At 35.7% G+C, this 26,976-nt stretch overlaps 2 protein-coding genes and 1 pseudogene across 5 annotated transcripts; 1 reads left to right on the top strand and 2 right to left on the bottom strand.

The window, feature by feature from the left end:
* Positions 1-236: 236 nt before the first annotated feature.
* Positions 237-10,939, bottom strand: LOC110882878 (annotated as a pseudogene).
* Positions 10,940-16,122: 5,183 nt separating this feature from the next.
* LOC110885989 (1-aminocyclopropane-1-carboxylate oxidase 3) lies at positions 16,123-17,714 on the top strand. Its single transcript, XM_022133737.2, has 4 exons — positions 16,123-16,258; positions 16,582-16,808; positions 16,880-17,213; positions 17,300-17,714. The coding sequence occupies exons 1-4, from the start codon at positions 16,154-16,156 to the stop codon at positions 17,558-17,560; spliced, it is 927 nt and encodes a 308-aa protein (XP_021989429.1). The 5' UTR covers positions 16,123-16,153; the 3' UTR covers positions 17,561-17,714.
* Positions 17,665-23,209, bottom strand: LOC110885988 (E3 ubiquitin-protein ligase COP1). 4 transcript variants are annotated; one of them, XM_022133732.2, is made up of 13 exons: positions 22,754-23,209; positions 21,731-21,808; positions 21,167-21,322; positions 20,743-21,102; positions 20,496-20,653; positions 20,336-20,401; positions 20,154-20,232; positions 19,898-20,053; positions 19,697-19,795; positions 19,339-19,443; positions 19,088-19,267; positions 18,891-19,001; positions 17,665-18,056 (listed from the first exon to the last, which is right to left on the bottom strand). In XM_022133732.2, the coding sequence occupies exons 1-13, from the start codon at positions 23,060-23,062 to the stop codon at positions 17,886-17,888; spliced, it is 2,028 nt and encodes a 675-aa protein (XP_021989424.1). In that variant the 5' UTR covers positions 23,063-23,209; the 3' UTR covers positions 17,665-17,885. The 4 variants fall into 4 exon arrangements, with proteins under 4 accessions (XP_021989424.1, XP_021989427.1, XP_021989428.1 ...); XM_022133735.2 differs by having other exon boundaries at positions 21,167-21,326; positions 22,754-23,187; XM_022133736.2 differs by having other exon boundaries at positions 21,167-21,326; positions 21,731-21,842; positions 22,754-23,126.
* Positions 23,210-26,976: the final 3,767 nt, after the last annotated feature.

A 26,976-nucleotide genomic window follows, 5' to 3' on the forward strand; every position in this document is an offset into this window, starting at 1 on the left:
ATATAGGCAGGCTGATTTCGCTTGAACACAGTTCAAGCGGAATCACCATCAACACTTCAAGCGGAATCAGACATGAACATTTGGAGCGGAATCAGAAGCTTATGTGATTTCGCTTGAACATGACCTAGTGTCATTTCAAGCGGAATCACCTCTAATTTCCATTTTCTCGTTTTCTGTGCACTATACAATCAGTTCTAATCTAAGACTCGAACGAAGATGAAGTCGACAGACAACTGCACCAACAGACTCCCCCTTGAATGTTGACGGAATCTTCAGTGAGAGTCTTCAACATGACAACTCTTCAATATTGATCGGTCTTGCTTGAATGATGTTCTTGGTTTTATCTATTTGGCTCTAACCTCGTCAGACTCCCCCTCTCATCAAGCTGGGATCGCTGTCTGGAATTAGCTATCACCTTGAGATCAATTCCAGGCTTTGTCTCTGATTAAGCTCTCCACATGTTCTGAATTTCATCCTGGCTTTCCGTAGCAACAGGATCAGAAACCTTTCTTTCACCTACACAAATCTCAAAACACTCATAAACAAATTTTCTCATTTAAAAGCTTATCAAAAATTTGAAACCTTCAAAATTCTGATTCAAATTAAAGAATCATTTTAAACATTTCAAAATTTTTAACTCAAACACTCTTATCCAAACGATTAGTTCGTCATGTTTAACCTTTGAATTTTGAAAATCAGCTCTTCATCATCAGTTGTCGAAAATCTTTTTGAAATTTTCCAAAATATGTAAACTGAACAGAAATTTAAATGCTGAAATGAAATATGTACAAACATTATTTTTGTGAATTTGTGAAAGAGGATCATATCAGTTTTGAGACATATCACTAGCACCGTTAATCTTTTGATCATTTTAAGTTTTAAACGATTCACATAGATTGACGATATTGTTGTCCACTTAAACTCAATCTAAAAACTTTCGAAATGCTTACCGATATGTTAAGATATATTAATTTTGCACTACATTCTTATGGACCCCACGATCTCAGCATATCCCCTCATCATGCAATACACTAACTCAAGTAATGCCTTTAAACTTTGATCAACTGTGATTTGTGCGAAAACAAAGCAGAATGTTTAAACATTAACAATCAGGTCGATACTTCCATATACGCAGAGAAAGTCCAATGTTTAAACAAAATAAGAAAATAAAACAAGTTGAAGTCTTTGCAAAAGAAATACACAATCACAGTGTCATTTTCAGCAAAGTTGTGAAAGCTCACAAACTTAACCAGTTTTTATGTTTTTGGCATTCAGCGATTACTGAGCAGACACACAATCAAGAAGGACAAAACTAAGTACTATGCTTTCAATCATGTTTCCCACTAGAACTAGGCTTTTTCATTTATGTTTTTGTCGTTATCGCAAATCTACTAGTCTAGCTGAGCCTATCGTCACATCCTTAGTGAGATCGTTTATCACTTTTGTCATTACATTTCTCTAGCATGCTGTGATAGTCCACTGATTCACTATCATTTCCTCTTGTATCAACAAAACTCATTTTTTCATTTTTCAATGTTTTTGAAATTTTCAAATTTTCAATTTTTTTTACTCCCCCTAAAATCAAAATATATTTCAATTTCGATTTTCTGGGAAAATTTGAAACAAACTGTACAAACTTGACAACATGATGAGAATCGCTTTAATTCTCCATTCACTTGGCGTAAACAATCAGAACACCCCCTCACAACAAACTATTCTCCCATTGTGATTTCAAAACACTTAAGTTTGTTTTAATCAAAATGGTTTTTCTGAAAAATTAGTTTGTTTACCAACCACCACTTGTAGGTTCGGGGTCACTTCATTACTTTGTTCTCTTCAAACACATGAAAGATTTATCATTTCTGGTTTTTTAAACCTCATCACCACTTCTAGAAAATCAAGTAGAAATTGATGTCCTTGATTAACCACTTTGTCGATCGAAATATCATCGAAATGAATTTCTCAAGAAATGTGCCGATTCATGTTCCACGCTTACCAACCTGGGAACTCCGGCATGTCAGGTTTTTCATTTGAACAAATTCACCCAAGCCTGACGGTTCTTGGGTGTTTTTGAACTCTTGTTCATCAATGGTGGAAAATTTGCATCATCTATTGTTAAACCAGAATTCTCATTTTTTACCTCAACACATGGCTCTTCTGGTTTTACCATACCAGATTCATCGCCTGAACATGGCTCCTTTGACTTTGATGAGTCAAGATCATTGCCAACAACTGGCTCCTTTGTTTCTGGGGAAACAAATTCATCACCAGGAAGTGAAAACTTCACTTTCTTTGTTTTGTTAATCTTTTGATTAACAACTTTATCTTTCTTCAGAATCCCTTTCTCTTCTGTCCTCAGATTTGTATCTGATGAATTCGTTTTGCAAAACTTGTCATTCTTTGAAAAGCAAGACGATTTATCAGAACTGCTATTTGGTTTTCCTGATGTATCCGAGGACAAAATTCTTTCGAGATACTCTTTCGCTTTCTTTCTCTTCTTCCTCAGTCTGTCTTTTTGCCCTTGAGAAAGCTTAACTTTTTTTTCTTGAACTTTCTGTTCTTGAACTTTTGGTTCTTGAACTTTATGTTCTTTGGGCTTGACACTGACTGATTTCTTTGCCATTTTCTGAGATTCAGCCCTCGATCTTCTCTTTGATCTCATCGGGAATCTCTGGCAATGTGGTCTTTAATTTGGCAGTTATAGCATCTTCTCATCTTATAACTCCAACTCTGGCAGTTAATAGCAATGTGTCCTTTCACTCAACAAGTGTAACACACTCTGTTATCATACCAGTTACCACTTTCACACCAGATACTCAGATCATAGCATTGTTTGGCTCTGTGGTAATCATCACTCCTCCTGAAAGCTGGATTTGGCTTTGAAGCACTGTGGTCAAACCTGCACCACTCATTACCAACTATTTTTGAGTTTTCATTTTTCAATTTTTTTGATTTTTGATTGCAATTGGATGATTGATCTGATGAACTTTTATTTTCTTTTTGAACAAATTTCTTATTTTTCATTTTTTTTTTTTGAATTTGCATTCTTTTCCAAAGGTTTCTGCTTTGAACATTCACCTTTTTCTGTAGAATGCAAATTAGTTTTCTGAAACTTTTCTTTTAATTTCAAAAACAATTTCTTTTTCTCAATTTTTTCATTTTCATCATCAGATTTCTCATCGCAATCTTCAATTTTGACTTTGTCAAAATTTGTAACATTGTCACTTATTGGAACAGAATTGATCGGTTTTGGACAAGGATGACTCAAAAACTCGGATGAAGTCACAAAACCTTTCAATTTCTTTTCAAGCTCATCAATTTTAGCTCTTGAATTCTCAGCTTCATTTTCAAGCTGAGATATTCTTTCAAAATGAGACTTGATTGACTTTTCATTTTCAATATTAATGTTTTCAAGAACAGACTTTTCATTGTCCAAAACTTTTGTCTGTTCTTGAAATTTTGTTTCATTTGCTTTCAAATTTTTGTTTTCCAGCTTTATCCAGAAATCTTCATTTTCTGAACATTTCTTTTTGCTTTCAAACTCTTTTTCTTTCTCTTTCAAAACCTTGTTTTCTAATGTTAAACTGTTCAAGTCACTTAACAGTTTAACATTTTCATATTTCAGTTTCTCACAATTTCCCTGCAAAATAAGAATCTGTTTATCATCAGTTTGCTTTTTCATCTTTCAACTTCTTGACTTCCAATGTCAAACTTTCCGCATCCTTCAAGAGTTTGATATTGTCAGCTTCAAGTTTATCATGTTTATAGCATACTGATTCAGAATTTGAAGATCCAATCTTCACAGATTCTTCTTTCTTTGTGATTTCCTTTGTTTCCACCTTGTATGTTCCTGCACAAAAGAGTTTAAGGAAATCAAAAGGATTCATGCTTTCATCAATATAACATTTCCTTTTAATATCATATTTCAAAATACTCTTTGTAGCAAAACACACATGAATTCTTCTATCTATTTCAGCAAGTACATTCAATTCCAATTTTTGTAAATTCTTCTCCATTTCATTCATCAATTCCTTCCTTTTCTTATATTCCTTACGAACTTCTGCATTAACCTCATTAAAGAACTGTTTTGGATAAAGTTCTTGAAAAAAATCTCTCTTTTTTAGTTCTATCAAGAATTCATCCCATTTAGCAGGTAATGCACCTGCCAATTTCGATATCTGTTCATTACTTGATAATCTAATATTATTTTTCTTCAAATTGTCTATTAATATTTCAAACCGTTTTTCCAACTCATCCAATGTTTCATCCTTTTGGCACATGAAATTTTCATAACTTTTGATCCAGATATCTACATCTACATTTCTATAACTACTATCCACAGTTCTCATATACCAACCATTGAAATTTTCAAGATAATCATTTTCTTTCTCATCAAACATGATTGCCATTTTTCACACCAATCTCAACAAATTTTTTACACAAAAGATCACAAACACACTTCAAGCGAAATAACAACTTGAAACTGAATAAACTGATTTTGCTTGAAATGTTTCAAGTGAGATTAGTTTTCAAGCGAGATAACGTATTGAAGCGGAATCACACAAAAAGCAGAACACCTGATTTCGCTTGAAATGTTTCAAGTGAAATAAGGTTTCAAACAAGACAACTCAAGCGAAATCACAACTTGGAGCAGAACCAGTTGTAATTTCAAGCGAGATCACTTTTTCAAGCGGAATCAGATCAACTTTTCAAGCGGAATATGTAATTTGGAGCGAAATCTCTGATTTCGCTTGAAAATCTCAAGCGGAATAACGTATTTTGAAGCAGAATCAGATAATACTCGCTCAAGCGGAATCAGTTTTTCTGTTGATTTCTATTAGTTTAAGGCCGAATTTTGATCTCAAACTTTCAAGGATTTGTTAAAATGCAATTTTACATAATCTGTGAAAAATTTGGCCGATTTTAAACGTGAAAACTTGATTAATTGTTAAAAGAAAGTGTAGAAATCAGAGTTTTTCAGCGAAAACGATCTAAACGGTAAGAACTCTTCCTCCTGAGCTCTGATACCACTTGTAGGATCGTGAAACGACCTAACGAGTCGATCAGAAGAGTACTCAGACTAAATCAGAGGCGGAATTCATTGAATCGGTCTTGTTTAGCTTGTATAACACTGGAATCACTTTTAATTATCTCTTGTATTTATCAGAATGCAATTACAGACATAGAGACACTTCGACGGAGCTTCGCCGTCGGAAATCACAACTGAACTGACTAACTTGAGATTTTGCTTGAATAGCCTATATATAGGCAGGCTGATTTCGCTTGAACACAGTTCAAGCGGAATCACCATCAACACTTCAAGCGGAATCAGACATGAACATTTGGAGCGGAATCAGAAGCTTATGTGATTTCGCTTGAACATGACCTAGTGTCATTTCAAGCGGAATCACCTCTAATTTCCATTTTCTCGTTTTCCGTGCACTATACAATCAGTTCTAATCTAAGACTCGAACGAAGATGAAGTCGACAGACAACTGCACCAACAAACATGTTGTAATAAGAAACTTGTGTTTTACCCATGTGATTATTAAAATAAAATATGGTGGTTTTACTCTGATAAATATTTCCTAACTATGGTCCTGATGAAATTTCCGTTGCCAAATTAATAACTGATACCACCACAAACGAATGTTCACGGCCGCCCGTTCCCGGGACAGATAGGGGGCGGGGGTTGTGACATTAGGTACATGGCTGGAGCTTGCACGAGGAGTGGACGTTGTGGCTAGGAATCAACTGTTAGATTTCTACTATTAAACATTATGACTTTTACTTTACTTAATGGGTTTTAAACTTTATGCTTCCGCTAACATTTAAACTTGGTTTGGGATTTTGTTTTCGTAAACACTAAATGTTTGATTGGTTGTTTTACTTCGTTTTACTTTATTTTACTAATTGTTCAGTATGATTGGTGGTATGATCCTGGTCAGTCACACGCCTCGCGGTATTACTCAACTTGTGGATTTTGGGGGTGTGACAGGATTGCCTTGCTGCAATTGTTTGAACAATGTCAAATGTATATAACTAATATAAGTAAAAAAATTAAGTGTAAAAGACAAACCTTTTTGAGCTCATCAAGTTTGGCAATGTATACACCTTTAGTTTCATCTTCACCGTCTTTATACAATCGGTTTCTTGAAGTTTAGCTATAAATGCTTCTCTCTATGGTTCCGTAACAAACTCGTGCAATTTATCATGCAACTTGAAAAAACAATGGAGGTTGTGTAAGTCGGTATTTCCAAGTATATACTTTAAATAATATTGTGAAGCTAATAACTTACCTTGTTCCTCATATCATAGACATAGGCTTCCACAACATTCTTTTGTCCTTTGTTTCTTCCATAACTCGGTCCTACAACGCCATTTCAAACTCCTTTTCTGTTGCTTTCTCCACATCAGCAGCTAACATTGCCCCGTAGACCAAATCAGAAATGGGTATGTTGACTTTTTTGACCTTTTTCTTTGGAGCTTCCACCTACACAACAAAACAAATTAGAAAAAAAAGCAATAGTAATAATATAGCATATATGTTGCTACTAACCTTGGTTTCGGCCTCCATCTGAATAGGATTGTCTCCTGCCTCTTGAGCATCGTTCTCTTTCTCAGGAGCATCCTGCATATTTACATCAGTTTCATTGGTAGATGCCACATCAGCGGAAGCCTTATCAATATCCCTCTTTGATGGTTCTTTCGACACTGGAACTTCAACTTCCTCTTCTTCAATAAGCTAAAATAAAAAAATGAAAAAAAAACAATAAAAACGTCTTACTACAAACTAAACACCAAAACTACATAAAAAGTTAAAAACCCACCTGCGCGGATTCCACAGAGACAACTCCATGCAGATTTAAACGGGCTTTTACTTTGACCTTCGCACGGTCACCTTGTGTTGCTTGGAATGGACCAATCTTTGGAAATCATCACGCACATATAAACTTAGAAGATGAAAATTATTAGAAAATTTCCTGAATTCTGAGTCTTTGAACGGCGTATACCGTGTAAGTACTGTTTTCGGCGGTGCCTGCAATTCACTGACATCTGCATATTGTAAGTCAACTGTAAACGTGCCAGTTCTGTAGAAAGTCAAAGCTTTCACACTGGGAATTTGATTTCCCTTTGGGAATATAATACTGCTTTGTTGATTCTCCGCATTTCTGTTCTGGGATTCTTGTGCAGATCCTTTCCATGTTAAAGCAATTGAGAACGGAAAGCTTTCTTGGACCTTCAAAACAAAATACGATCCATATTAGGTCCTTTATATATACACATAGAACTGATATACATAGAAAGAAAAGAGGATTATACCTGAAACTCTCTAACTTTAAAGGTGGGACTAAGAAAAGCGCATTCCAGAGCACAGCCTATAGAGACACACTCGCTTGCATTCATGGTACACCTTGGCTCTTTCCCGAAGAATTTTGTCAGAATCTTTATTACAGCGGGAACCCTAGAACCAAACCAACAACCTCCACAACATATATATTATCGACCGTGAGTTGAGCCTCTGTAAGTGCCTTCTCTAGAGGCTTCTTTACACGTTCCAATATCGAGGTGCTAATCTGTTCAAACTCGTCTCGTTTAATAAAACCTCTGACATATTTGTCATCGAATAAGCATTCTATGTTCATCTGTGCCTCTGGATTTGCACTAAGTACCTTCTTCAACTTTTCACATGCAGCACGAAGCCCAAGGCAAGCTCTTGTGTTCGTAAACACGTCAATTTTATACTCTGTTTTGAATTTTTTGGCAAATTGTTGGAACGAAACCTCGTCGAAATCCCTCCCACCAAGACAACGATCAAACGAATGAGCCAATATCTTCGATTGGTCTTTCTTAAAGCCTGCTATGCAGACCTGCATGCTATCATGCCCAATGTCAACTATCACACCCCAACCAATGGCGGAATCATCGGAGTGGGACGAAGGAAGATTGCTCATCACACATAACGCTATTTGTGACAATAATTAAATTAATACCGTTTTCATTTCATAGCTTAAATTGTCATTACAATACATGGAATTCAAATTACGACAAATAAAAGACAAATACAAGAGTTCAACATAACTTAATTATTCAAATCTAGTAATTTCTCGAGCGTGTTTCTAGTCATCCCTACTAGATTCCATACGATTGTCACCATCAACCTATAACATGTTTAAAATAAAGTTCAATGCAAAAGCAAAGGCGAATATACAGGTTTTCATACATAGCATAAAAATAAGTTTAAACAATTCCACATGGCAAGCTAATCGAAACAAGATAAACAATAAACTGGCATGTGTCTAACTAATCAAACCAAGATGAAACGCAATAAGATCTTAACATAACCCAACGTTCACAGGCGGTGCGTTAATCCTATAGCACTACATATGTCAAGGATAGGCTCGTACGAAGTTAATGATAAGTCTAACACAAAACGTATAACCCCAAGTTTAAAGTATCAAGTAACAAGTATGCGTGCATGTATAAGGAATGTTTGTGCATTTTCGAAATAAGTATAAGTGTAGTATTCACAGTTTAACATGTTACACCCCAAAAGGTGGTAAACGAAAAGGGGGTTTCAAGTATACTCACGGTTTTGCAAGCTTCCACTTGTTAATCCGTGAGGTGTTGTTGGTTGTTGGAGGATGGAACACCAAGTCCTTCTGCACGAAGAAACGTAGGTGTATGAGTATTGGATGGTAACGGAAGATTAGGGATTCGGAATTAAAAGTACATGGAAAGTAAACGTATGAGAAAATAACCATCTAATCACATAATACTCATTTTTGACACTATGAAACCCATAGGGGTTTGAATGTTTTCATGGGTTAAAGTACCCATTAGAATCGTAACGAGTACCAAGTTCTTAGATGATGTAACTTAATATTTTGACAAATAACCATAAGATTATCATCAAAGGTTCGGTTACTATAAGTATTATCTATTTCATATAGTATATATATATATATATCATAAGATTAGTCCAATAATGTCACAAGTATTATCATAGAAGTCATGCATGAGGTAGGAAGATAAATCTTCCATTTTGGAACCTCTTTTGTATTCACCAATGCACAAGTTGTCATAGACAACAAGGATGGTCATGAATGTATAATGAAGAAATGAAATAAACACTAGCTAACAAGGAAAACATCAAGTGATGTGTGGATTTGTAGGTAGAATAGCCCAAGCTATCCAAATAATCACACATATTCATGTTTAGGACTTGTTCATCACTTGTGGACTAAAACCCTTTTAAAACAGAAAGTTTTTGAGGATTAAACCTCTGGATTTACATGTTACAACCTTGTTTTTAAGCACACATAATCATGGTCTTGATTAGTGGCATAAGGACATAGGAATGTTGGAAGAAATCACAAGCTTAAGTAATTTTAACAAAGTGTTTATACAAAATAGAAACTTTCTTGCACTTTTAACCCTATTTGGTTGATGTTCCAGCCTTGGTTTTCCATGGAAAACCTGTGAAAACATACCTAAGGTTGTTCCAAGTGCTAAGAAGAAGGAATAAATGAAAAAGATGAAGTATAAGTGAAGTTATGCTCACTTTTGCAACTTGTAACCAATCTGATTTGCTACTAATTTCCAACTGATTTTTGAGTGTTTGAGAGTGAAAGAGATGAGTTTGCAAAGTGGAAAATGTGTGGAGAAGGGTTGGGTTTTATAGGGAATGATTAGGGTTGGTTAGTTGGCTAATAAATGAAGAAACACACATAAACAAAACCAAAATCGCCCAATAGTTGAGCTAAAAATGGGTTCTGCGGATCTGGTGTCCTCACGGGGCGCGACTCAGGTAGGGGAGGGGGGTCACAGCCGACGAGCGAGTATGGCTGGGGAAACCAAGTTTAAATGTTGGCAAGTTTGGTCCTTGATGTTTATTATTGAAGGTTTAAGGTATTTTAAGGGTATATTATGAAATATAAACATAGTATAAGGGTGGTTAAGTGTTAGTGACATAAAAACAAGTATGAGGAAGCATGATTTAGTATATGTATGTCGTAAATAGGTATCATGTGCATCCAAATGACGTATGATTCACGTATATCACAAATTTGCAAGTATAACACATATTTTCAAGAATTTACGAATAATGTATCAATTGCCTAATTAATCCAAATGTATGAACATGTATGAAGTATGTATAACACAAATTTAAAGAAATACGAATTTTATTTATGATCCAAATCTCGGATTTTACAACGATTACAACGAAAGGATGATTACAAGAATACAAGACTTCTAAAAATAGAAATACAAACAACGCTTTCTAATTATGGAAAGTACGAAGAAGTAGGGCGTTACCTACATATAGCTGCTCATTCTCAGGCAAGTCGGTCTTGTATATTCCATACGCTAAAGCAGTTGCACTTGTCTCATGCATCAACCGTAAAGGATGCAACCCAACTCTTTAAGCCGCATCCATAACAGCCCGTCTTTGAAGATCAGGGAAATAAATAGGAATCCTAATGCAACAATCCACAACTGCTGCATTTAAATTATTTTTAGCTATCTTCTTCATGTTTGAAAAAACCATACCCATAACCTGAGTCGGAGTAAACGTCTTTGTTTCCCCAAGATACTGAGCATGAATCAACGGGAACCCATTAGGTCACTCAGTAACAGCAAATGGAAATGCCTTAAGATCTTGTTGCAACTCAAGATCAGAAAAGGGACGCCTATCAACCGCTTAATCTGAGAAATAGTATTCTTCGAGTTCATCATGCTCGATGCAGCACCGACTATTCCAAGAAACCATTGTTTCTCACCGAAACACACAATAGCAGGCGTCTCATGCTTCGACTCGTCATTAAGAACAACGTCAATCCCCCTTTGTCTCGCAACCGCCACAACACAACTTCCGTTCCCGAGATCAAACCCGACCACACTCATCCTTTGTTAAGAACTGCAACTTGTTACTTTCCTCAATCTGAATTTCACATAAAATAAAACATTTAAAAAATAAGAATAATGATTTAAAAAAAAACTTTTCCAAGTTCTACAAACTAACATGACGTCATCAAACACTTAAAACATAGATCACGTTGCTGTAATATTGTCATAAACCCTAACTAACAAATAAACAACAATGACAATATTCAACCTGGGAACACTTTTAAATCATCGCATGCCTTAACCATGTTTTGCTTGTTTCCTTAGCCTGTCATCTTCTCTAACAAAACTTTTAAATAGCCCTTGCATATCAAAGTCTTAAAAAAAAGAAAAAAAAAACTCAGATATGAATGTAAAACTTCTGAATGTAGCTAAAAACTCAGATCTGCAAAGTTTTGTTTTTCTCCCTGGTTCGTGTACCACCACCACTCCATCTTCATCTACAACAAAACAACAAAAAACATAAAAAATCGACCCTAAATAGGAGAAAATATTCAATAGAAAATAAAAAAGTAAAAATACCTGGATCCTTTTCCAACTGATTGCAACCACACGAAGCTTCATGCTTCAGATTTCCGTAAGAACATGTGTGTTTGTTGGAATCTTCATCGATCTGGAGACGTACGACGGTGGAGATGTGATTGTGTTTTAGGTTGTTAGAATCTTCATCGATCTGGAGAAAGATCTAGGGAAACCTTCATAGATCTGAATCGCCATATAGAGAGCGAGAAAAGGCAGAAGGGGCGAGATAAAAATTTTGAAATGTGAGATGAGATTGACCTAGAAACCCTAATTTGTTGTACCCGTGTTTTTTATGTGAGTGAGGGTATAATGGGAAAGTGAATTCAATTTTGATTTTAATGTGCTTTAAACACTTATACATCATGCTTTAAAGGTGTTTTAAGGGAAGTGGCAAATTACATTAAGTAGTCCTTCGGATATGCTTTATAATATAGTATATATATATATATATATATATATATATATATATATATATATATATATATGGGAGGGTTATCTTGAGAACGCTAAATATGGCGAGAACCATGAGAACGAATGAAAAAACCAATCAAAACCGAATTTTTTTAATACAACCCTCATTGTAATTAAAATACAACATCAAAAAAGAATTTACAACATCAAATAATTCATTTCTCCCCTCAAAATCATTGTTACTAGATTTTTTACGCATGTGTAAATATAACAAATTTACACATGTGTAAATGACAAACTTACACATGTGTAAATTTTCTTTATTTACGAATTCACGTAAATTTAAATGTGTAAATTTAATTTCTAACATTGTATTTGAACAATAATGATAATTGTAAAAAGAAATTTTAAATTTGAATTGTTTTTTACCAAGTTCTTGTGGTTTTTTCATTTGTTCTCACGGTTCTCGCGATATTTAGCGTTCTCATTTAAACCCTCCCATATATATATATATATATATATATATATATAGAGAGAGAGAGAGAGAGAGAGAGAGACCACTCTCTCTCCTACATCACCACCCACCACCTCACACCGCTGTCACCCACCACCCGGGAGCCACCACCCCTCTCTCCACCAGCAGCTACCACCATCAACCACCACGTACCACCACTGGAATACCCTATAAAACCCACAACAAACCTTAGCTGGTCTAAGAATACTTGCATCATCCTTGTCATTATCAAACATTTAAACCACCAATGGATTTCCATCACCATCATCAGCCGTCACCACCACCAATCGACATCATCACTATCAGCCACCATTCAAACCCCATGCTTTAGACATTAAAACCATAAAATTTGCACATAACTCCCACTTCCTTTTATTAGTCCCCTATAATGTTTCTCCCTCAAATTCATCAAAATTTCAATCAATTTCAATCTACTTCCAAACCATAATCAAATCAAACCAAAACCCATTAACAATTTTCAACTTTGAAATTTGTGTTTCAGTCTATGGGATATGGTTGTCTGTCATCGTTTCTTCTCATGTGCGACATTACCGCCTTTGTTCCGGCAGTACCACTGGATTCCGATATTTGTGATTTGCCTCCATTAGCACGATTTTCAGATCTTGTTGCAGTGGCGACAAAGAAGGTGAACCAGCGACAATATCAGACCACCCTGATCTGTAGAAGAAATCGATTTTCAGATCTAGTTGTTTGGGGAGAAATCCCCTTTTCAGATCTGGTTGTTTTGGGAGAACTCAAATTTCATACCGGCGAATGGGAGGAGGTGCTGATGGAGTGGTCGGCAGGTGGTGGTGGTTGGTTGGTTGGGTGGTGGTGGTGGTGACTGGTTGCAGAGAAAGTATAGAGAGGGAGGGGAAGGGTGAACGAGGGAGAGATGAGTTGTTTATTTTATATACATAAATAAATATATTTTTATTTTAATACCCTTAGTTTTATACTTGAAGTTACCAAAATACTCTTTTAGTTAACAATTAATTTGGATGGAGTTAGAGGCGGGGAGCAAAATAGGAAAAACATAGTAAACTTTTGGATGAAAATGACCGTTTTTTAAATTATTGGGCCAAAACCGTTAAAACAACCAAACCACAAGGAGCAAAATGGAAGTTTACTTTTTTTATATGAATCTTGAAATATCACCACCATGCACATTGTGTGGTAAGAGTTGATAAAAATGTTAAACCATCTCTCAAGATGGTTTATATATGTGTTTGTTTTGAACCTTTTAATAGAAAAAGTTCCAATGTAGAACCACAAAATGGGAGAACTAACTCGAATTTATTATGAAAAATAAAAAATAAATGACTATAATTGTAAATAAAAACAAATAAATGATTTATTTCTAATTAATCAATTTGCACGTATAGATGTCATGTGTATAATATATGAATACACCCGCGTTGCGGGCCAGTGGGCATAAAAACGTACTACCAACGTTGAGGAAATGGGGACGTAAAACCATGCTAAGTAGCATCGAACGAAGACCAAAACCGGGTAAAGCGTAAAAAAACACGAATTTCCAACACAAAGTGACTTACGTGACGTAAAACATAGAAGGAGTCGAATTTATAACGATGCGTATTAGAAAGTGGAGGGGGTAAAACAAACTTAAAAGACCAAATGTGACCACCAAATACGAATGAAAAAAACCCTGAGGGGCCAGATGTGACTATCAAACATTGTGCTAAATAGCAACGAACGACGAACAAATCTGAGAAAAAGGTAAAACAAAAACTAATAAAAAAACTAAAATTATTTAACCTTTGTGACACAAATTATAAAAACTAAAGTTTTGTTACAAAATGAAAAATCATAATCCCCCCTCCCCTCAAAAAAAAAAAACAAAGACAAAAAAAGAAGACAAGAAAACAAAAAAATATAATATTCCTTCATATATTATTAAAATTAAAATTGAGAGATTTAATAATAATAATAATAATAATAATAATAATAATAATAATAATAATAATAATAATAATAAGAATAAGAATAAAGATAACAAACTATTTTTAATATATAATATTAAAATTGAAATTAAGAGATTTATAGATAATAATAATAATAATAATAATAATAATAATAATAATAATAAGGATAACAAAATATTTTTAAATAAAAATAAAAATATAATTGTGAAGTTGAAGGAGAAATTGTCACCTGGCATTAATTGTAGTCTTTTATTAATGTTTAGATTAGATATAAATTATGCATACATTAATTCAAGTAGATTAGGATAACAATAATAGATTTTAAGGGTAAAGATCTTGTACAAATAGTCTTATCTTACGGCATGAAAAGGAAAAAATAAACGTGGTAGTATTTTCGTAATTATTTTACTCGTATGTACCCTACAGGATCAAAATTACCCTACAAGATCATTCGTAGACTAATTATGGGTCTCTACAAAATTACCCTACAAGGTCAAAACTACCCTACAAGATAAAATTACCATACAAGATCATTTGTAGAGTAATTATAATACTCTACAAGATCAAAATTAACTACAAGATAATTTTAGGGTAATTTTGATAATTACTCTACGAGTAAATAGTTACGAAAACGCCGCCACGTTTTTTTTTACCTTTGATGTCTTCTGTACGTTTTGTATGATAAGGCTCTTTGTATTTGATCTTTTGCCTATATTTTAATAATCATGTTAGAATCTTAGATAAATAAAGAAATAACTGAATGTTTCAGATTCATTTCACATTATTTATGGTTCTATAATAAACCCTTAGTAAACAGGTATGTATTTATATGCATAAAAGGTCATATGGCCTTTGTGTTTATTGTGTTGAATTCATTTTGGTGTGAATTATTCTTCCACTATAGTATGTAATGAATTATTTGAGGTCATGTATTTTGTTTATTTTGGCTGTAAGAAGTATTAATGTACACTAGTATGTTATTTCATAAATATAAAGAGCAAGGCATCTCTCCTCTATCTTGAAAAGTTGGCATCATTCATCATGCCACCTTCCGCGCACTCATGGACAAAATGGTAGTGTTAAACGTCGTACTCATGGTCTAATCCACCCCATGTGTCTTATGATAATAGTATTCCTCGACTCCTCGTCATGGAAAATAATGTTTACCATATTTGGTCGTACCTCGTCATGGAAAATAATTATACCACTAAATTATTGGTTGTTCAAACTTCCGAATGTGCTTCACTTGGTCTCAAAAAAAATTCAAATTTGAGGTCTAAACCAAACTTCCAAAGGAAATACAATTCATCATCATCTTGATTTCCAGTGAAAGATTCTTTATCCACATCCAAATAGCAAGTTATGGCTGCTTAAACATTTAGTTATGTATTGTAATAGTTGTATTTGTTTGAAGAATAAAAAAAACCCAAATTTGAGTTAAAAATGACCCATTTAACACAAAGATGGAAGGAGAATATATATGTATATATAACTAAATGTTTGAGCAGCCATAAGTGGGTCCTCAATCCTAACTATTTATATCCAAATCTTAACGTTAACAATGTGATTAACAAGGCAGAGAAATAAGTTTTAATAATCAATGTATGTCTATGTGCAATGCATACTCTATTCATGCATCACATGATAAAATAATAATTTTTAATATATAAAATAATGTTAAACATAGTTTAAAATAAAGATAAACAAGCTTAATCCTGCCATGAATAGGTCAACCATTACCACCTTAAACAATCATGACTAATTAATTTACCCTATAAATGGGAAGCCAAACATACCACATTCTTCACAGATCACACAAGATATAAGAAATACTTTATTCAAAAGCATAGAGATGGAGAACTTCCCTTTGATCAACATGGAGAAGCTGAATGGTGATGAGAGAAGAGCCACCATGGACAAGATTAAGGATGCTTGTGAAAGCTGGGGATTCTTTGAGGTATATTTATCATCAAACAACCTTCAAGAGGGTAAGCGTTGAGACCTCTGGCAGAGGTTTCGGTTTTGAATCCAGCTTCCACTGTTTTTCTGCCGTTAACCCTCTTGAAAGGCACTTACGCAACGCAAGTTGTGTTTTATCCAACCCCATTGGTTATTGATGAGGTTCCGTGAGTTTTCTTGTAAGGGGTTCTCATGGTTACTAGAATAAAAACACGGTCACCATCAAGCATGCACATTTACCTGAAAACTATTATCGCACACTATCACAGACAGTTATTTTAAGTACGGCTTTAAATGTTTAATTATGTATCGTACGTGTAGTTGGTGAACCATGGAATTTCACATGAGCTGCTGGATACTGTGGAAAGAATGACAAAAGAACATTACAAGAAGTGTATGGAGCAAAGATTCAAAGAAATGGTGACAGCCAAAGCATTGGATGATGTTAAGACAGAAGTTAACAACGTCGACTGGGAGAGCACTTTCTTCTTGCGCCATCTCCCTAGTTCAAACATCTCTGAAATCCCTGATCTTGATGATGAATACAGGTAAACAATATTTTGTAGATTTAATCAATGTATTTTGCAGGATGATTATGATTACGATTATGATTATGCAGGGAAGTAATGAGGGATTTTGCTAGTAAACTAGAGAAATTAGCAGAGGAACTTTTGGATTTGCTATGTGAGAATCTTGGATTGGAGAAAGGTTACTTGAAGAAAGCATTATATGGGTCAAAGGGTCCAAATTTCGGGACCAAGGTTAGCAACTACCCACCATGCCCCACCCCGGATTTGATCAAGGGGCTAAGAGCACATACCGATGCTGGTGGCATCATTTTGCTCTTTCAAGATGACAAAGTCAGTGGACTCCAGCTTCTTAAGGATGGTGAATGGATCGATGTGCCACCTATGCGCCATTCCATTGTCATCAACCTTGGTGACCAGATTGAGGTAAGAAAAAGAATAAAACAAGATTGTGAAATAACATTAATAATGAAAACTATTAGTGGTTTTGATGTCTTATGGTTGAATCACAGGTGATCACGAACGGAAGGTACAAAAGTGTGATGCATAGAGTAATTGCTCAAACAAATGGAACGAGAATGTCGATTGCATCCTTTTATAACCCAGGGAATGATGCGGTGATCTATCCGGCTGAGAAATTAGTGAAAGAAGAATCAAAGGATGAACGAATTTACCCAAAATTTGTATTTGATGATTATATGAAATTATATGCCGGCTTGAAGTTCCAGGGGAAAGAACCAAGGTTTGAAGCCATGAAGGCAGCAAAAGCTTAAATGTCAAGTGTTGAATCACACAGAATAACCATATGTTTTCCCTTTTCTCATCTCAAATAAGTGGTGTGTGGAAGTGTGTTGGAGCATTATTTTACTTGTTTCGGTTTCAATAATACTTTCATATTTATTAAATTACAATCAAAACGTTTTTTTTTCTCGAGTTCCAACAAACTAAAGCTGACAAAACACCATGTTTCTCTTCCTATCGATAAACTGAGTATGTACAAACAAAAAGCACCAGCCCAGAAGTATTTCTAACTGCTTTTCAATGTCCCGTATCCTATATAATGATCAGGTCACAGCCTCGGGCTGATAGGGTCAAGATCTATGTTGCAAGAACTAAAACTTTGATGGTGCCCAGACTGTTAGCAGCTAACAATGTGGGACTGTCGTTCTTCCAGCATACAGCACTAATGAAGTAAGATCCTGGTTCCTCATCACTATCGTCCACGTTAGGTGTACCAAATCTATGCCATGTCAGAGGCTTTGATATTGCCTGAAAATTCATAAAACTTTCATTACCATTTTTCATTCTATAGAGTCATGATCAAACATACCAATAACTTGAATAAGATTTTAAGGCATGTAGATGATAAAAAGTCAAAATGATGACATGACAGCTTACATGGTGAAAAACTTTTGGCCAAGTTGACTTTTTTTATTTCTGACATAAGTTATTTTAAGTAAGAGTAAAATGCCATTTTCGTCCCTGAGTTTTGACCAGTTTTGCGACTTTCGTCCAAAGGTTTGTTCTTCCGTATCTGGATCCAAAAAGTTTGAAATCTTGCCATTTTCATCCGGCTCCTTAACTCCATCCATTTTTCTCCGTTAAGTCAGGGGTATTTTCGTCTTTTTTCTCCGTTAAGGGTATTTTGAATACTTATACATTATGCAAAATGCTTGTACATAATGTGAAAATGACCGAATTGCCCTTTAAGTTAACAAAAAAGACAGAAATACCCCCGACTTAAAGGCGAAATGGAAGGAGTTAACGAGCCAGATGAAAATGGCAAGATATGAAACCTTTTGGATCCAGATGAGGAAAAACAAACCTTTGGATGAAAGTCGCAAAACTGGCCAAACCTCAGGGACAAAAATGGCATTTTACTCTTTAAGTAATTACCAGAAATCTAAATATTACAAATTTTAATGGTTCTTTTTTGTCTTAAGTAAGCCGGAGACCTTTTATGCAATTGCCAAATAGCCCTAAAAATTTAACAAACTTGGTGTGTTACTTACCTTATGATAACTGTATACTTCATTTGCCGGAGACCTTTTATGCAATTGCCAAATAGCCCTAAAAATTTAACAAACTTGGTGTGTTACTTACCTTATGATAACTGTATACTTCATTTGTTTCACTGCCACAAGCAAGAAAATCATTGTTTACTGAGAGACCAACAAAGTTCTTCTCATTTGTGTGACCTCTGAAGGTACGAACCTGAAAAATTGGCATGGATGTCATAAAAAAATTGTAGTTAAGTCAAAAAAATACGATAAGCAATCAAGTGAGAACTAGTAGCTCACAGGAAGATGATGTTTCACGTCCCATAAGCGTAAAGTGCTGTCTGTAGATGCAGATGCCAGCTCATCATTGGACAGAAACTTAACATATGAAACAGTTTTTTGGTGGCCACTAAAGACATGAAGAGGATGGCTGGTGTTCCTTAAATCATAATAATGTATATGATGGTCCACTGAGCCAACCTGCAAATTCCGATGATTGTTTTAAATATTGCTTAAATTTTTCCGCTTCTATAATATAAAAGCAAAATTACCGCAATGTGATTGCTGGATCCAGGATTGTACTTAACACAACATATGTTTGCCTTCATATCGATGTTGATAGCACTTGATTCTTGCCTTGTGCACCAAATTTTCACCTGTTGAACACAAATGAAGATAAAATATATGTTATTAGTAAAAAGATGATAACATAAGAAACATAACAGCTAAAAGATAAAGAATAAGACGCGATACGAAGCAACAAAACGGTAAACCAAATACTCCTAGAATGGCATGTTATATAAAGACAACTAAACTACAACTATTGACGAATCAAAATAAATAATCCACTATGTTCTAATAACTAACAAATGAAAGCTTACAAAAAGAAAAGATAAGTAGTAATAGTACCTTACAATCGTCACTACCAGATACAAGCATTGACGGTTCTATACGTGAAAAATCAACACTCCATACCCGTTTTTCATGCTCTTCATACTCCATCACACTCTAAACGCGATCGAATTAACAAAATAGTCGATATAGATTGTTTTCTAAACCTTAAAACTAATATTAAAAACTGGAAATCACTTGCAACCAAAATCCAATTACCTGTTGAGTATTCACATCCCAGACAAATACTGTCCCTTCATAATCACTACTAGCTATATGGTTTTTTGTATGTTTGTTCCAGCTCAAGCAACTAAGCTTAGATCGTGTCGGAATCTCAACTACAGGACAGTGTGCTTCAGGGGGTTCATTAACAATCTGGAAAAAAAAAAACCCTTCAAATACATGATTAGCAACAATCATGGTCTTTTCAGTACTACAATTTTTCCAAAAATTTTGAAGAAAGAAAAAGGCTCACCGTTGAGAAGTTAAAAACCTTTATACGCCTCGAAACGTCAGCAGTAGCAAAAAGTTCATCATCACGATCAAACTCAATGCTGGTAGTAAAACACATGATGCAATTTTTGGTATAAACTTCAATTTTTTTTGATAAACTTAAAATATAAACAAATGCCATACACGTGCAATCATATTTCATACCTAGATACAATGTTGGCTGAATGATAGAGCTCCCCATGCCTAAGTTCCGCAATCACCCTTAGTCGACTAATTGAGAAATAAAAATACAAAAATTATAAACATTAGCAATTATTACAATTTTGCCACACAAACATAGAAACGATCATAGCCTCATAGGTACCTGTATTGTGTAAATGTAGACAGCACAGATTGAAAATCAGACAACGCTGAACTATAGCCTTCCCGTTGCATGTCATCAGCATCCTTTTTATCATTGTTCTGTGATGGATTCACTAGTTGACGGCGTTTTTGTAAGTAACATTGTTGCAGGTCATTAAACTGCATAAAACGGATGACTACAAATAAATATACAGTACTAATCATGGTTAAGAAAAAAAAAAAGAAACACTTATTAAATATGAATTGACCTGAGATTGAACACGTTTTTTACGTATAACAGCAAGACTTGATTGGCTTGTATGTTGTGAAGTCAATACACTGGAAGCTTCTCTCGCTTGTGCTACAATTGAGGAAGCTTGAGATTTTCCATCTACATCCTTGTGGTGGAAGTTACCAGTAGGAACTCCACCATGTGTTTTCGCGGATGCATACTTAAGGTCATTATTGTCTTTGTTTATTGATGAAGAAAACCAAGATTTCGGTTCCTGTAAATCACCAGCTTGCTTTTGCATTTTCGTTAAATATTTATCCCTTGCTCTATACAGCTCCATCCTACGTCTCTCTACCAAGCTAGCATCCTCTTTGATATACTGGATATCAGTTTGCACCTGCAAAAGTAAAAAGTTTTAAAAAATATTAAAAATGAAAAACGCTGAATTTCATAAAACAAACCTCATTGAGTTCATCGATTTTCTTTTTCCTTAAGAAATGCAAAAAATCAATAAGATTTTGCATATTTCTCTCAGCTTCTTCCTGCTCCAACTTCCGTTTCTTCTCAGAAAGCAGTGATAATAATGTATCCACTTCCTTCACTGAGACTTGGTAACCCTGTCTAAGGATCACAACAGGTGTCACAATAACACTTGCACAAAAGTTCGCAATAACTTAACAAACTAGTGAATCAAAAAGTAGTTGTGGCTGAAAAGTGTAAAATGCCATAAAAGAAAATAAAAATAACCCAAAAGATAAGTACTATTGTGTTGACATTTTAGGATACACAAGTTGGTATTTCTAATGATGCAAATTTAAATTTTTACCTCTAATTAAGGGTGTTTATGTTTTGGGTTTTTTATCTTGTTTTTCCTTTTATGTCATTTTACACTATTCAGCTACAGCTACAACTACTTTTTGGGTTTTTCCAAACACTTTTACTATAAGAGAAATCTATAAAATAAATATACTACAAACAAGGGGAAACATATGAGACGGTGATAGTATTCCTTAATAAGCACTAACCTGGAGTAATGCCAGACGAAATTGCTCTAACGGGGAGGCACTTTTTGATACTTGGGAAGCGGAAGTCTTCTTTAATAGCTACATTTGGTACAGATAAACCTTTAACAATAAGCTGCATTGCGAATCAAATATTTTTCAAGGTACAAACAAACAATGTTGAAACAGAATAAAGTATCACACAATAAAAGATGAACATACAAACATACCCAGTAATGTCCAACCCTTAATTGGTGTATAGCTCTTTTGGTTATGTTTGAATCAATCTTACATATCTGGAAACGTGCGTTTTTTCAAACATACTTGCTACTTTCTAGCATTTTAAACTAGTTGCATTGTCTTATATTATCACATGATAAAAGATAATGCAATTAAGTTAAAATGCTAGAAAGTAACATGTACGTTTGGAAAGACTCACATTACCAAATTTTAGCAAGCAGCCAACCACAAAGACACCAAGTATGTAAGATTGATTTAAACATAACCAAAACAGTTATACACCAATTACATCATTTATGAAGCTATGACGTGTCATTTTGCCATATCATATGTATCCATATTGTGCAACATCATTGATTAATGCCTAAGAGGTTCACCACCTAACCAAACTTATTATGTTTCATCGTTTCACTTCATTGACATAGCTGCTTATTATGATCACAAACCACATATACAGAGTCATGACTCATGAGAACATAACATACTCCAGCAACCTTGTATCCAAAATCATAAAAGTTTAAAAGTATAAGTCACAACAATGTTAGGCATTTGACAAGCTGCAGGGTCCTCTACTCTATCCACATGACAGATTGAACACAAACCATGCAAAAACATGTTCCAGGCTTCCATTAGGTAATCATTGAATTACTGCAATTAACCTATATTTAACTCATCATCAAATCCACTCAAAAGTCTCAATTAGCAATAACAATTTCTAACAAACAAGCTATTAACATGTTATGATACCTAATTCATGTACTTCATATAAACCTAGCAATTCAACGAACAACAAACCTTAGCAAATACCTTATCCAGTAGAAAATTAGGGTAAATCTGGTTCGTTGTGAGAGAAGAAGCACAACAAGGGCAATCACTCCTGTTATCAAGGTGAGTGATGATACACATGTAACAGAAGCTATGTCCACATGACGTCAGGAACGCATCCTTAATAATCTGCATACATATCGGACACAACATATCCTTATCAGTCGTCTCCGATTGTGGTGCTTCAACCGTTTTCTCGGCGCCGGAGTCGTGTGGGAAGAGATCGGAAGAGGCTATTTGCAGTTCCGGTTTTACTGCCGGAACTAAATCACCGGCCGATTCGTTCTCCATTTAGGTGTGTGGTACGACGGCGAAATGAGTTCCGATCGGCGTTATTTGAAAGGTGCCGGTGAAGAGTGGATGAGAAAGAGAAAGAAAGAGATGAGGGTTGCCGTGACCGAATTTTCTAGCACGTGATGGCCACGTGAGTGTTGTATCCTCATTGGTTTGTGTCTGTGAGCTGTTTTTTATTTTTCTTTTTTTTTTTTTTTCTGGAATCTTCGTGAGAAAGGGTCTTCAGGTCAATGGGTATTCGACTATTGTAACTGGTTGTTTACCATGCGCGCGCGTTGCGGCGCGCTAAACTAAATCGTTCTATAAGAATGACAAAACATGTCAAATAACAAAAAGTAACTCAAACTAAAATGTCACGTATTTTCGGTACCGGTTCGGCACCGGTATTCACCGATTTTTACCCTCAAATACAACCCCTGCCCAAGGGGCCACGCCGAAACTCAAGCCCACCCGGGGTGGTGACTTGGGCGTTTGTACCCAACCCACGACACAACCCCAGCCCCATACCCCATATCCTAATATTTCCTAGATTTTTTTTAAACACATAGCCGTTGGCAAACGGCTAGCACAAACGGCTACTTGTCTTGGCCAATGAGATCCCGCCATGTCATCTTGATAGCCCCGCCCAACGCTCGGGCTGAAACCCCCCGCCTAAGGGGCCACGCCGAAACCCAAGCCCACCTGGGGTGGTGACTTGGGCGTTTGTACCCAACCCACGCCACAACCCCCGCCCCATACCCCATATTCTAATATTTCCTAGATCTTTTTTTTAAACACATAGCCGTTGGCCAACAGCTAGCCTAAACGGCTACTTGTCTTGGCCAATGAGATCCCGCAATGTCATCTTGATAGCCCCGCTCAACGCCCGGGCTGAAACCCCCGCCCAAGGGGCAACGCCGAAACCCAACCCACCCGGGGTGGTGAATTGGGCATTTGTACCCAACCCACGCCACAACCCCCGCCCCATACCCCATACCCCATATTCTAATATTTCCTAAATCTTTTTTTTAAACACATAGCTGTTGGCAAACGGCTAGCCCAAACGGCTACTTGTCTTGACCAATGAGATCCAACCATGTCATTTTGATAGCCCCGCCCAACGCCCGGGCTGAAACCCCCGCCCAAGGGGCCACGCCGAAACCCAAGCTCACCCGGGGTGGTGACTTGGGCGTTTGTACCCAACCCACGACACAACCCCCGCCCCATACCACATATTCTAATATTTCCTAGATTTTTTTAAACACATAGCCGTTGGCAAACGGCTAGCCCAAACGGCTACTTGTCTTGGCCAATGAGATCACGCCATGTCATCTTGATAGCCCCGCCCAACGCACGGGCTGAAACCCCCGCCTAAGGGGCCACGCCGAAACCCAAGCCCACCCGAGGTGGTGACTTGGGCGTTTATACCCAACCCACGTCACAACCCCCGCCCCATACCCCATATTCTTATATTTCCTAGATCACTATTGATTTAGTTTGTTTTAATTAATATATGTTGAAATCACTATTTATTTAATTCATATATCAAATGGCAATATCGTAAATAAATGGTACTGTTCATTCACTTCTAATTTTATTAGTATATAATTTTACTTGTAAACTCCAGGGTTTTTTTTACCTTGAGTCTATTAATAATTCAAACTTCTTAGTATTTCATCATTTAATGGTTTAAACTGTTTGTTTGTTTGTTTCGCAAGCTGATGTCTGAATGATTTAAACATTTGTCTCTAAATGGTTAAGCATTATACTGAGTCTGAATGGTTAAGACCTCTAATCTGAATTGGTCAGACATTTGCCTCTGAACGGTTAAGCATTATATTTGCTCTTAATGGTTCAAACCTCTTACTGGTTCAGCACTTAATGGTTCAGACCTCTTATTTGTTCAGTACTTAACCATTCAGAAGTTGTCAAACAGCCCCTTAATCATATGACGTATCTAAATTTTTTTTATTTATTTAATTCTTATTAAATTTATTATTAGAACCTTTTATTTATTTTTTATTTAAATTTATTATTAGAACCCGTGTGATTCGCAGCGACGACAATTTACAACTCTGTTCATTTTCGGTTAATTTATAAATCTCTCGTGATATATTGTATAGTGTGTTTGCTGATTTTCATATTTGTATAATATCGTTTATCTATGAGTATTATATAAGTAATAATACTATGTAAGATGTGAAGATACTCCTTACATCGTTGTTTAGTCTCCGCGACTAACACAATATCATCTGCAAAAAGCATGCACTAGGATTATTTGTACAAAAGGATGGGGAGATAGATAGTGACGTTGCCTATCGTATCCAAGCTGGCTGGTGTAGGTGGAGAGCAGCCGCTAGGGTATTATGTGACAGGAGGTTCCCAACTAAATTAAAGGGAAAATTTTATAAAGTTGTAGTTAGACATGCTATGTTATATGGAACAGATTGTTGGGCTATCAAAAAGACGCAGACACGCAAGATGGAGGTGGCAGAAATGAGGATGTTACGGTGGATATGTGGGCACACAAGGCTGGTGCATATGAGAAATGAGGTTTTTAGGGAAATGCTAGGGGTGGCTAGTATATCGGGTAAGACCAAGGAGGGTAGATTGAGATGGTTTGAGCACGTGAAGAGGAGGCCGTTGACGGCAACGGTTAGAGTAGTGGACGGCCTTTGTGTAGAGGGTAGGAGGGGTAGAGGAAGGCCCAAACTGACTTCGGAGGAGCGGGTTAGGCAAGATTTGCTAGAGTTGCACCTTTCTGAGGACATGGTCCAGGATATAGGAGTTCGTAGAGACGTAGGATTAAGGTTAAGGATTTTTAAGAGAGAGTAGTGAGGTGTCTGAGATTTTTGGGTTAGGGGTTAATATTTTCTACTTTTCGGGTGGACTTTACATGTGTTTATCATCTTGTGTGTGTGTGTATAGAGGAAGTGTAGGATACAAATGCCCTTATCCTACATTACATACGCGACTTCATTGGTCGTACACGTGTCCTGATTCGTTTTTCTTTCATAATGTTAAATCATACAAATCATTCAATCATCTGAGGGCAAATTAATCTATTTATTCAATCAGCGAGAAGTTCGTTACACTACTATCCCGGTAATTATGATTCGTATCAGTTTCAAACTTTTCATAATTCTCAAACAATACATTGCTGTTTTCGATGTTCTGCGTTAGGGTTTGATTCAATTGTTTTGTTCAATGGATCCACAGAGCAGCACCGGACGAAACACAGATGTTGAGTTTGAAGACGCTCGATCGGTAGGTGATCAGGTTCAATTATCTGCGTATCAGAGAGTTACGATTGACGATGTTGTAAATCCTGAATCTGCAAATCCAAATCCAAATGCAAATACAAGTGGTGTAAATGAGTGTTCAAATGGTAATTTATGTTAATTCAGATCTTTAAATTATTCGTAGATGTGTTTTGTTTAATCGTAGTAATGATTTTGCATTATTATAACTGATTTAAAGGTTTTGAATGTTCATTAGAGGATAATTGATATGAAAGCAAATTGTATAAGTTCGCATGTTTTGGGTCTGGCAATTCACATGTGATGTTTATTTCTAAATGCTGATTTCGCATGTTATGATATCATAAATCGCATGTGTAAAACATATTTATCAAAATGGTCATTTTCGCATGTTATGAGTCCAACAATTCGCATGTTTTGTTGTTCTTATGATGAAATTATGGTGTTTTTAATATATCGCATGTTACGAGTCCTATAAATCGCATGTGTTTCTTTTTTTTATTTTGATTTATGTAGATGAAAGGCTTTATATTCCGGAGGTTGAACCATCAGCTACACCTGTGGTTGGAATGCAATTTACCTCTATCGAACAAGCATACGTGTTTTACCAAACATATGCTAAGTTAGCTGGTTTTTCTACTCGGAAAGGTAGTGAAGTACACAGTGGTGGTA

The sequence above is a fragment of the Helianthus annuus genome, chromosome 10, assembly GCF_002127325.2.
Source record: "Helianthus annuus cultivar XRQ/B chromosome 10, HanXRQr2.0-SUNRISE, whole genome shotgun sequence".
In the NCBI taxonomy this organism is placed as follows: domain Eukaryota; kingdom Viridiplantae; phylum Streptophyta; class Magnoliopsida; order Asterales; family Asteraceae; genus Helianthus; species Helianthus annuus.

Coding starts and splice junctions, on each gene's coding strand:
- LOC110885988 (XM_022133732.2), bottom strand. CDS start 23,062: ATGGAGAACGAATCGGCCGGTGATTTAGTTCCGGCAGTAAAACCGGAA. Junction 20,054..20,153: donor AGGTTTTTAACTTCTCAACG/GTGAGCCTTTTT, acceptor TTTTTTTTCCAG/ATTGTTAATGAACCCCCTGA. Junction 19,268..19,338: donor GATCCAGCAATCACATTGCG/GTAATTTTGCTT, acceptor CGGAATTTGCAG/GTTGGCTCAGTGGACCATCA.
- LOC110885989 (XM_022133737.2), top strand. CDS start 16,154: ATGGAGAACTTCCCTTTGATCAACATGGAGAAGCTGAATGGTGATGAG. Junction 16,809..16,879: donor GATCTTGATGATGAATACAG/GTAAACAATATT, acceptor ATGATTATGCAG/GGAAGTAATGAGGGATTTTG. Junction 17,214..17,299: donor ACCTTGGTGACCAGATTGAG/GTAAGAAAAAGA, acceptor GTTGAATCACAG/GTGATCACGAACGGAAGGTA.